The 12,536-nt window shown below is 38.2% G+C and overlaps 1 protein-coding gene across 1 annotated transcript in view; it reads left to right on the top strand.

Moving 5' to 3' along the window:
* The window catches only part of THSD7A (thrombospondin type 1 domain containing 7A), a 489,197-nt gene that overhangs the window by 375,273 nt on the left and 101,388 nt on the right, over positions 1 to 12,536 (top strand). Inside the window, exon 7 of the mRNA XM_055589867.1 lies at positions 4,672 to 4,866. Coding sequence (XP_055445842.1) covers positions 4,672 to 4,866 — 195 coding nt within the window. The remainder of the gene's footprint in view (positions 1 to 4,671; positions 4,867 to 12,536) is intronic.

The following is a 12,536-nucleotide window of genomic DNA, read 5'->3' as shown; positions in this document are numbered from 1 at the left end:
AAAAATGTTAAATGGGAGTCACCAACTTAAATATTTAAATACATTTTTGAGTTCATAAAAATAAACTCAGGCATTTTCATCTTATTCCTCAACTTCTTGTTATTGGGTTTCACAAACAAGGTTGAACAAAATATGCTTCAGTTAAGGCATCAGAGCAAGACTAAATTGTAATACATAGACAATGATTCATTCCTTTATTTCTGTGTTATATATTTCATGTAAAATATGCATATTTTTAAGATTTGGTTAAAATGTCTAGAGCTTGATGTGGACTGAGGGGATAAGTATGTTATCTAAAAGCAAAGCAGTCCTTCCAAATTTTTCATGTTGGAAATGCCAAAAAATATAGCATATTTAATACAGAAAGGCAAGCATGAGAAGTATTCTAAATGTTGGCATCACATTCAGAATAACAAGAAATTAACCTCAGAAAAGGCTTCCCTGGTGGCTCAGACAAAAGAATCTGCCTGCAATGCTGGAGACCCAGGTTCGATCCCTGGGTCGGGAAGAGCCCCTGGAGAGGGAAATGGCAACCCACCCCAGTATTCTTTCCTGGAGGATCCCGTGGACAGAGGAGCCTGGTGGGCTATAGTCCATAGGGTTGCAAAGAGTCAGGACACGACTGAGCGAGTAGCACTTCACTTCAACTTCAGAAAGATTAAAGAAAAAAAAAACAAAAAAGAAACAGGTTGTGTTCTGTGCCTGAATGAATTGTAGAACTATGTTATTCATCGTAATGATAATCAGATGTGCCTGCCTGGATTTATGGGGATGCACATTCAGATAATCAGAGTCTCAAATGGTTCTATAATGGAGACATATGGTGGTTGAAAGTGTCCTAGTAATAGGAGAGTCGATATGGAAAAATGGAATTTCCATTTCTCTCTATGGAAAGATTGTAAATTAACCTGATATTTTATATGTTTATGTTTTATTTACTTCTATATTTTCTCTGGTAGTGTCATGTAAAACAGTTTTTATCTCCTTAAAATAATGTTTATATGTGATCATATGGAAATGTTAATTGGACTTATTGTGGTGACTGTATATACCTAAAATTAATGTAGCGTTATATGTCAATTATACCTAAAAAAAAAAAAAAGATTGTTGTCACAATTAGCTGGGATGATGTGTATAATATTCATGGCACAGTGCCTGACCAAGGATGGACAATCAGTAACTATTCATTGAATGACTGTTTTCAGCCAGGTATAAAGAGAGGATTAAAAGGGTGTCCCACAGAGAAATGAATGATGTTAGGTATGAAATCCAGATGAATTTGTTTTATATGCTTCTCTTTCACAAGGCAATTTGGTTCTAATCAAGCCACAGGAGAATAAGGGCAGAAAAATCTTAAAGCAATCCTTTTTAAATTTTACCTGCATACAGATCACCCAGGGATCATTTGAACATGCAAGTCACAATTTATGGGTGGAAACTGAGAGACTGCATTTCTAGCAAACTCCAGATTGTGCATATGCCACCAGCTGTCCTCTGAATACACCTTAGCACAGTCCTCAAGCAGTGGAGTACATGGCCATTGAAGAAATACTGTGCTTAAACCCATATTCGTCTAGTCCAACCTTCTGTTCCCTAGAACAGTAACTTCAGGTTAATTAGTTTATCTGTTTACGTAGCAGAAGATTATTTCTTGCCCACTAGGTTCCTGGTGCTCTTTGGGTTCTAAGTATAAAATAATGAGCAAAGCAGATAAGAACATGCCCTTATGAAGCTCGTACTTTAGTAGCAGGATCAAATACTAGACATGTAAACAATTCATTACAATAGTTTCTAGTGAAACTAGAAAATGAGGCTTTAAATTATTAGACTGTTCACTAGTGAGTAAGACTCACTAAAATGAAAACAAAATGAAGCTACTATGAAATTGTATCTGGTCAGTCCCTGATAGTTCAGTAAAGAATCCTCCTGCAATGCAGAAGACCCCGGTTCAATTCCTGGGTTGGGAAGATCCCCTGGAGAAGGGAAAGGCCACCCACTGCAGTATTCTGGCCTGGAGAATTCCATGGACTGTATTCCATGGGGACGCAAAGAGTCAGACACAACTGAGCGACTTTCAAGGCTCCCCTCGCAGGGAGACAACTGAAACCTGCATGGTGAGAAGCAGTCTACTGTGTGAGGATCTGAAAGATTCATGAAAAGTGAAGAGCAACAGTGAGGCAACAATGAGATAGGTCTGTAGGAGGAAAGGGGAAAAAGCCACTGTGGCCAGGACATAATACTGGTATTTGGATGCAAGACCGAGATGGGCAGTCAGGAGCCATTAGGGGGCAAACAGGCAAGGTCACATGTGACAAAGCTCAGGGGGCAAGGGAGGAGTAAACTAAATGCTGAAATCCGGAGGTCGGATCCAAAGTGGATCTTTAGAGCTCCACAGAGAGTTAAGGAGACTCTAGAAGGAATGTAACTACAGGAAAATATATCAATAGGTAACTAAACCAAAAATGATGAGTGAAAAAGAGCTAACATAAAATGTGGGACACAAGTTGAAAAAAAAATTCAGAAAGCAAAAAAGGTTAAAATTGTGTATCTCTTTGGTTTATACTATGAAAGAAAGTGAAGTCAAAGTGTTAGTTACTCAGTTGTGTCCAATTCTTTTCGACCCCATAGTCCATAGCCCACCAGGCTCCTCTGCCCATGGGATTTCCAGGCAAGAATACTGGAGTGGGTTGCTGTTTCCTTCTCCAGGGGATCTTCCCAACCCAGAGATCAAACCTGGGTCTCCTGCATTGTAGACAAATTCTTTACTGCTTGAGCCACCAGGGAACTCAGATTTATGCTATATGCAACAGAAATGTATCATGTCATCCAAATTAATGTAATAACACACAGGTAGCAGTCTCTCCTCAAATGCTACCGAATGAATTAAATTTTTCTGAGTAGAAATGATTAGGTAACTCTTATAGAAAACAAAACTGTAGCCCCAAACTTGCCTTACATTTTACAGACTATTGGAAACAAAAGTGGATGAAAGTAGATGAAACAATAAAAGATAGCAATAAAGGAAATAAAACATATGCAACTCACTCTTTGCACTAACAAAAAAAGTCTAGTAAACACAAGAGTCATCATTGTTATTTAAATTCTAAAATATTACATGCCTTGTATTATAATGATTTTTGTACTCTATCATATAAGCTATCATGTCATTTATTGGGATATAAGCCAAACTCAAAAGAGATCTCACAGGTCAGAGTAACTAAAGGAGAATGAATGATGTAATGATGACTCAGCTCCATTTTAGTGAGTCTTACTAGTGAGCAAGTCTAATAATTTAAAGCCTTGCAAACTAGTGATTGTTAACATGTAAGTGCATTATAATTGACTTTTGATTTTGCCTGATGATTTAAAGCCCTACAAACTAGTAGCTATTTAATATGTTAGAGCATTTCCCATTGACTTCTGGTTTTTTATCTTGTTTTCAAAATACATGGATAAATGACTGTCCATTAAAATTATCCTCCTAACCCTCCATCAGTGACAAAGCTGAGTTGTTTGCTTATAACAATGAACAAAAGCAAGATTAGTCACCTTTTCTCATCTGAATGCATAATGCCTTAAAGCACACATTTCTGATACACCCATCCAGAATTATGGATATAGTCTGTGGAAAAATAGAGGATTAATTTTGCTTGTTTGTATTTTGTTTTACTGTTTGAATGATTAGCTCCTATGCTTACCAGCTATGCAACAGAGTTCAGACTTTTTTCATACTGTATTTTGATCACGTATTTGTAATTATTCTAGGTTGCTTTGGCATTTATTAACAGCAACAATATTTTCTTTCTCATTTGCCTTTTGTATATCTCACTTCATTCACTCAAAAAACACCACATAAGTGCCAGACTCTAGGGCTTTGGGGTAACAGGAAGAGTGAAGTGAGGTGAAGCTAGAAAAGGAAGCAAGAGCCATGGGGTTTGAAGTCTCATAGACTTTTGAGAAATCTAGCCTTTATCTTAAGAGCAGAAGGAAACTACTGAAGAGCTTTAAGTACTGGAGTGACAACATCTTGCTTCTGCTATTTGCGTACCTTGGGTTTTTTTTTCCCCCTTTCAAAATGGGATCGCTATAGCCAGTGGTTTTATAATACTGTCCCACTATTTATGCTTCCTGTCTATTTCCAGCTAACAAAGTCATTTTTAAATGAAAGAGAAAGGTTGCCAGTTGTACAAAAATAAATTCCCTAGGAGACACAAGAGTTTACAAATAGCGACTATGAGTTGGTTTCATGAAAACAAATGGTACATCCTATGGATAGAATCATTATTTGTGAATGATGGCTCATCTCCAACAATTAAATAAAGGGGAGAGACATAGTTCACTGATGTTCTTTATTGCAGAGATTAGTATCTATAAACATCATTTCCTGGGCAGGTATTACAGCATAAAATACTTGAAGCAATGTGTTTGATCTACACACCTAAGCACTGATAATAAAAAAGCCTCATTTGGGGATCTATCTGTTTATTCATTCCTGGTATTCTTTTAACATCTGACTGTAGTAGACAGTGACTCTTTTTTTGTTGTTGTTGTTGGCTTTTAACAGAGAACAAAAGGAAAGTAAGCTAATTTATTCTGGTGCCCGTCTGGTTTCAGTTGCTCATTTTACATTATTTTAAAATGATGGACTGTTGGTGATGATGTCTTTCCCAGGAGAAGAAGTTGACAGACAGCTGTGCAGAGACGCCATCTTCCCCATCCCGGTTGCCTGCGATGTGCCCTGTCCCAAGGACTGTGTGCTCAGCATGTGGTCAACGTGGTCCTCCTGCTCTCACACCTGCTCGGGAAAAACCACAGAAGGAAAACAGACACGAGCGCGGTCCATCCTGGCCTATGCAGGAGAGGAAGGTAAGGTCACCAGCTTGAGAAGGGACTCAGATCTCTTCCAGAAGCTGGTGTGCCTTTCGTTGTGTGTACAGCCCAGATACAGTGATAGTTCCACAAAAATCAGCTTCCTGAAACCCAGCAAACCAAGGAGATTTAATATCTGTTGACATATTAGGCTATCGCAGAGTCGGACACAACTGAAGCGACTTAGCAGCAGCAGCAGCAGCTTGCTACTCTTCCTTAATATTAATCTTGAACATAGATCTTTAGTAAAAGAGAAAAGACTTTGAAAAATGAATTCACTTTTCCTTTCCTCCCTCCTAATAACTCAGGTTCTTTCTACTTCAAAGTGTTAAACTTGTGGAGAAATCCGAAAATGACTCCTTAAATTCCAAATGACGGGTTTCATTGTTTTCTCTCATTTCAGTAGTCAGTTTTTCCCAGTGAAATCCTATTCTACCATCTCATAAGTACTAAACTTTATTAAAAATAACCACCACCATGACTATTGCTTGACTGAAAATGACATGGATTTTCTACCATTCAGGTTTCTGAACATAGGCTCTGAGTTTCATATGTAGATTGTGTTCACTTTTAAAATATGTTGCTCCTAAGTCACTTCATGCTATTGGGTGAATAAAGCACAAGTTTCTCATATATTCATACCATGCAAGCTCCATTGTCAAGAAATACAAGGCTCTTGGTAATTGTCTCTCAAGTTTGTATCTGAATGCTAATTTGGCCTCTGTGACTGGGTGATATAATGTCATACTTAATCTTGTCATTCTGGAAAATAACACAGGAGTAAGGAAAACACAGAAATAAGTCAAGTTCTGTCACGTGCCGCATGTTCTGTCTCAAGAATATAGGCATATGTTATTTAAATATAATCAAGGCTGAATGACTATTTTCATTCACATTTAACACTAATGATTTCTATTTGTAGTAAGCACATGTTTCTTTATGTGCACATGTTTCTTTCTATACCCCCAGTTAATAGTAGTAAGCACATGTTTCTTTATGTGCACATGTTTCTTTCTATACCCCCAGTTAATCAATTTTAGAAGAGTTTTCACATTGCCTATTTCATTTTCCTGTTTATGAAACATTTTAGTGATAGAAATGTGCTAGTGTTCTTTTTTAATCAAATTTTCTTTCTTTGTATGTTATTCTGTGCAAAAATATAAGGCCAAAAATATGTTGGCCTTAAGGCACAGGAGAAAATGTAACATATTTTTTTTTAATTTTATTTTATTTAACTTTACAATATTGTATTGGTTTTGCCATATATCAAAATGAATCTGCCACAGGTATACATGTGTTCCCCATCCTGAACTCTCCTCCCTCCTCCCTCCCCATACCATCCCTCTGGGTCGTCCCAGTGCACCAGCCCCAAGCATCCAGTATCGTGCATCGAACCTGGGCTGGCAACTCGTTTCATATATAATATTATACATATTTCAATGCCATTCTCCCAAATCATCCCACCCACAGTCTTTTGGACTCTGTGGGAGAAAATATAACATATTTAAAATAGTCAACCTATGAGAACATTTAGAATTTTTTAAGTGTCCAAACACTTTTTTCTCATCACCTCAATGTAAGTGTAATTTTTTGCTACCAAAATAAGAATGTATCTGTGGAACCTAATAGAAAAAATAGAACCTTTCCAAGAAAAAATTATATTCCTTATGTTGTCAAACAATAACTCTAACCTTGTAGAGATTATATTCAGACTTCACACTCTATCAGCTCAAATTATGTCTTGGGCTTCATTAAAATTAGATCTGTGGTCACCCCGCTTCCTATAAATCCATTATACTCTGCAGACACTTGCTGTGTGACTAGTAATGAGTGACTTTTCGCCTTATGAGTCACATGGCTGAGATTTTGCCATGCTTGCAGAACTCACCAGATCATTATTTCCGTAGACGTGGTGCTTCACACTGAAAGGTCATGAAATGCTTTAAAGGCAGGAATTTATGATTGCTCTTTGGTATGTATCATCTGCTTAGTTTGAAAGGATGGGACTTGGATAATTTTTAATGAAGGCTAACAGCTGCATCATAAGAAACACATGCTGGAGAATTATAAATGTGAAAATAATTAATCATAAAGGTGAAGTGAAAGTCACTCAGTTGTGTCCGACTCCTTGAGACCCCGTAAACTATACAGTCCATGAAATTCTCCAGACCAAAATACTGGAGAGGTAGCCTTTCTCTTCTCCAGGGGATCTCCCTAACCCAGGGATCCAACCCAGGTATCCCACATTGCAGGTGGATTCTTTACCAGCTGAGCTACAAGGGAAGCCCGTGAACTCAAAACATTATTTTAAGTGGAAACTGTAGAGGAGATTCAGTCAATGGGGAATCTGCTGTTATTTGTCTCTGTTAATAACAGCTACAGAAACTGGTATCATTATGTGAAATATTTAATGAAGAATTTGTCCTTCAAAGACAATTTAATACCTGTTATTTGCTTGACACTGAAACACATTTTCTTTCCTTCAAAATAAGACTTTTCTAATTCTGAAGCTATTTTTTAAATGATTAAGAAACTAATTTGCAGGAAGTTTTAAAATACGTTTCCCTGCCAATTAGATAACCTTTTTATAATTCTGCACAAAAGCTATTTTTTCTATTATTCCCCAAGAATTAATACTTGTACATGTCATGTGTGTATGTATCTAAGTTGCTTCAGTTGTTTCTGACTCTGCAACACTGTAGACCATAGCCCGCCAGGCAAGAATACTGGCGTGGGTTGCCATACCCGCCCCTAAGAGATCTTCCCAACCCAAGAATCGAACATGTCCATCATTAACAGATGGGTTCTTTACCGCTAGCGCTATCTGGGAAGCCTGATCTTCTTAATTATCTGTGGATCAGAATATTACTGTGATAACCTTAAGGGTAAAGATCACATTAATAAAATTATATATTGATTGTTTAGACATGAAATTAAATGATTTTCTGGTGAAATAACTTACAGGACAAGTCCACATGCAAAGCATTTTTGTGGATTTACAAAATAAATGCTGTAACCTATTCATTTGTACTTTTATCTCAGTAAAAATGTCACCATTATACATTATACTGGAGATTATATAACCTCTGTATTGATGAAGTCAAAGTTGTACTGCAGTAAGCCCATAAATTCAGTAACTTAATAGAACAATTATTTTTCCCTCTTGGGAATTTTGCTACAGTGACATGCAACTCTCCATGACAGTCTGTCCTCCATGAAATGTCTCAGCATTGCACCTCTGTATGAAAGACTACCTCACAATCTTCATGCCAGAGGAAGAAGGTAGCTGGGGACTCTTATCTGTTTTAAGAGAGTCAGCAATTAAATTCTTTCATCCAGAGTGATTTATATCATTTCAATTGACATTTCATTATCAAACCAGGTCATATAATCATGACTTGAATTTGAACCTAATTTCAGCGGGGGCAGAGGAAATACATTCCTACTGTGTGCTGGAAAGAAAGTTGTGCTGGCTACTGATCTTATCCCTGGTTTATCAGTCTTCTTTTGTATGTGTCTGTGTATCTACCTCTATGTCTGTGTGTATTTATATCCATGTGTATATATATAAGTGTGTGAGATAGAGGAGTATTCCATATGACCTCAATGAACTAGACACACTCTGCATTGTTAAAATGTTATGACTCATTATTTTTTTTACTCCTATTAAAAGAATGGTAAAATAATAGAATAGCACTTTCCTTTACCTCATGCTATACTTTCTTTTCCCTTTCCTTCCTGTCCTTTCTAGGCTCTTTAGCTCCCTTCATGAACAGTTTTATCTGCAAAGTTATTAAGTGGAGCCAAACAGTTGAGCATCTGTGCCAGCAGGTGGGCAGGAGAGGGGGTCTGTAGTGATCCAGGGTGGGTTGTCAGAGCCCAACCTGAGTGAGATGGGCATCCCCAGTGAGAAAAGGGTGGCCTGACCTGAAATGTCAGAGACGCTGAGAAGTCTAAAGGGAGGGGCACATGGATTGCACAAGAGATTAAAAGCAGTGACCCAATATAGGATGCCAGGGCACAAGCAGGATGGAGAGGGAATCTCAGCATTGAGGAAACCAACCCAGTGGGAGGTGTCGGAGCCAAGCAGGGTTGAGGAGGGTTTCAGTAATGTGGAGTGGTTGAATGCAGGGTGTCAGAGTATGAGCAGAGTGATGAAGATGGCCCATGGCTAGAGCAGTGAAGATGGCAGTGGGAGATTGGTGAGGGGAGTTGGTTGACCAAATAGGTACATGTATTAAACATAGTTGGGTTTCTTATTGCTAAAGAAGGGAATTTTGAATATGTTAAGAAAGAAAACTAGAGTAAACCATGTTGTATTATATTGGAATTTGAAGTTATCAGTGTGAATTCATGGTGTTCAATTTGTAAACCTAGACATGAAAGTGAAAGTGTAGTCACTCAGTTCTGTCCAACTCTTTGCAACCCCATGGACTATACAGCCCATGGAATTCTCTAGGCCAGAATACTAGAGTGGGTAGCCTTTCCCTTCTCCAGGAGATCTTCCCAACTCAGGGATCAAACCCAGGTCTCCCGCCTTGCAGGCGGATTCTTGACCGTCTGAGCCACCAGGGAAACCTAAGAATGCCGGAGTGAGTAGCCTTCTCCAGGGGATCTTCCCAACCCAGAAATTGAACTGGGGTCTCCTACATTGCAGGCGAATTCTTTACCAATAGAGCTATCAGGGAAGTCCTAGACATAGAAATACATAAATACATAAAATTCAAATATAAGTATGATATTCATATTATAGACATATACATGTGTTAACTCTGCTCACTGAAATGACATGAGAGCAGTGGGACCCTATTAGCAGTCAGTGTGTTCAGCACTGAGATCTTGGTGCCTAATACCATTCTCCGATGAGAGGAGCCAGGGCTTCTTGGAGAAATGGCTGATTCTAGGGCTGGGATAGCAAAAGTACAAGATGTGCCTGGAGGATCTTGTGCCAGAAAGAAAAGAAGAGGAAAATATTTCAAAAGGTCACACTATTGTGTATATAAAATAGATAACTAATAAGGCCCTACCATGTAGCATAGAGAACTCTAGTCAATATTCTATAATAACCTATATGTGGAAAGAATCTGAAAAAAGTGGATATACACACACATATATATAACTGAATCACTTTGCTTTATACCTGAAGCTAACACAACATTGTAAACCAACTCTACTCCAATATAAAATCAAAGTGAAATTAAAAAAAGGTCAGGGAAGCTAGCTTGAAGAGTCTCCCACTAGCCACATACAGGAGCAATGTGAATGCAAATTAACAACAATAGCTATTTATATACATTAACTAAGATGCTGTGAAAGTGCTGCACTCAATATGCCAGCAAATTTGGAAAACTCAGCAGTGGCCACAGGACTGGGAAGGTCAGTTTTCATTCCAATCCCAAAGAAGGGCAATGCCAAAGAATGCTCAAACTACCACACAATCGCACTCATCTCACACGCTAGTAAAGTAATGCTCAAAATTCTTCAAGCCAGGCTCCAGCAATACGTGAACTGTGAACTTCCAGATGTTCAAGCTGGTTTTAGAAAAGGCAGAGGAACCAGAGATCAAATTGCCAACATCTGCTGGATCATGGAAAAAGCAAGAGAGTTCCAGAAAAACATCTATTTCTGCTTTATTGACTATGCCAAAGCCTTTGACTGTGTGGATCACAATAAACTGTGGAAAATTCTGAAAGAGATGGGAATACCAGACCACCTGATCTGCCTCTTGAGAAATTTGTATGCAGGTCAGGAAGCAACAGTTAGAACTGGACATGAACAACAGACTGGTTCCAGATAGGAAAAGGAGTACGTCAAGGCTATATATTGTCACCCTGTTTATTTAACTTATATGCAGAGTACATCATGAGAAACGCTGGACTGGAAGAAGCACAAGCTGGAATCAAGATTGCAGGGAGAAATATCAATGACCTCAGATATGCAGATGATACCACCCTTATGGCAGAAAGTGAAGAGGACTACAAAGCTTCTTGATGAAAGTGAAAGTGGAGAGTGAAAAGGTTGGCTTAAAGCTCAACATTCAGAAAATGAAGATCATGGTCTCTGGTCCCATCACTTCATGGGAAATAGATGGGGAAACAGTGGAAACAGTGTCAGACTTTATTTTTTTGGGCCCCCAAATCACTGCAGATGGTGACTGTAGCCATGAAATTAAAAGACGCTTACTCCTTGGAAGGAAAGTTATGACCAACCTAGATAGCATGTTCAAAAGCAGAGACATTACTTTGCCAACAAAAGTCCGTCTAGTCAAGGCTATGGTTTTTCCTGTGATCAGGTATGGATGTGAGAGTTGGACTGTGAAGAAGGCTGAGTGCCGAAGAATTGATGCTTTTGAACTGTGGTGTTGGAGAAGACTCTTGAGAGTCCCTTGGACTGCAAGGAGATCCAACCAGTCGATTCTGAAGGAGATCAGCCCTGGGATTTCTTGGGAAGGAATGATGCTAAAGCTGAAACTCCAGTACTTTGGCCACCTCATGCGAAGAGTTGACTCATTGGAAAAGACTGATGCTGGGAGGGATTGGGGGCAGGAGGAGAAGGGGACGACAGAGGATAAGATGGCTGGATGGCATCACTGACTCGATGGACATGAGTCTGAGTGAACTCCAGGAGTTGGTGATGGGCAGGGAGGCCTGGCGTGCTGTGATTCATGGAGTGGCAAAGAGTCGGATACGACTGAGCGACTGATCTGAACTGAACTGAACTAAGATAGGAAACCATGAATCCACATTTGATATAAATAAATTAATTGAAAGTCTGATGAAGAGCATTATATTTACAGTCTTAAATATCCTTCTAATGAAGAAGTTTGACAGACACTATGTTATTTCAGTAATCAAAGTTTACATCATCAGTAATGGGGCAAATACAAAGGATGTGTTCCTGGTGTGGTGCGATGAGAGCATGATGTCATGTCTGTACCATCCCTGTCAAAGATGCGTATTGTAGAATCTGATCATTAGGGAACATATGACAAACCGTACCTGGAAGATATTCTACAAAATAACTGGCCCCTAATCTTCAAAAGTGTCTAAGTTACGAAAATTAAGGAAAGATTGAGAAAGATTGAAGGAAACTAGCCGGACATAAGCTTTTAGATGCATTTAGATGCAACAGTTGATTCTGAACCAGGTCCTTGTATTATAAAAAACATTTTGAGATAATTGGCAAGTTTAAATGGGTCTGAGGATTGGATAGAAATAATGCATCAGTATTAATTGCCTAATCCTGAATATTGCATATGCTTATGTATAGGAAAATGCCCTTGATTGCAGGAAATACATACTGAAGTATTTTGGGTAATGGGGCATCATTTCAATAACTTCTTCCATATGATCGAGGGGAAACAATTATTGGTAACATTTTAAATATCCCTTATAGTTTTGGGGTTAGTTCAAAGTTAAACATAAAAAATAATAGAATAAAAATAATTTGAATACAATTACTTTTCATATAATCTTTGAGTAATATTATGTAACCTGTTATTTTGTGTATTGGCAGTAAACCAAAATGTCATAAAATGCCTCTTACTGAAATATTGTCATTTGGAAACCAAATCACAAATGGCATAACTGAAGATAGTTAATACAAAAATATTTCTTTTCAACTTGAAAGTAAAATTGTGTGTATGTGTCTTACTTCAAAAGCCTTGA

Source organism: Bubalus kerabau, chromosome 8 (genome assembly GCF_029407905.1).
Source record: "Bubalus kerabau isolate K-KA32 ecotype Philippines breed swamp buffalo chromosome 8, PCC_UOA_SB_1v2, whole genome shotgun sequence".
Lineage (NCBI taxonomy): Eukaryota > Metazoa > Chordata > Mammalia > Artiodactyla > Bovidae > Bubalus > Bubalus kerabau.
This window is presented reverse-complemented; position numbering and strand designations above follow the sequence as displayed.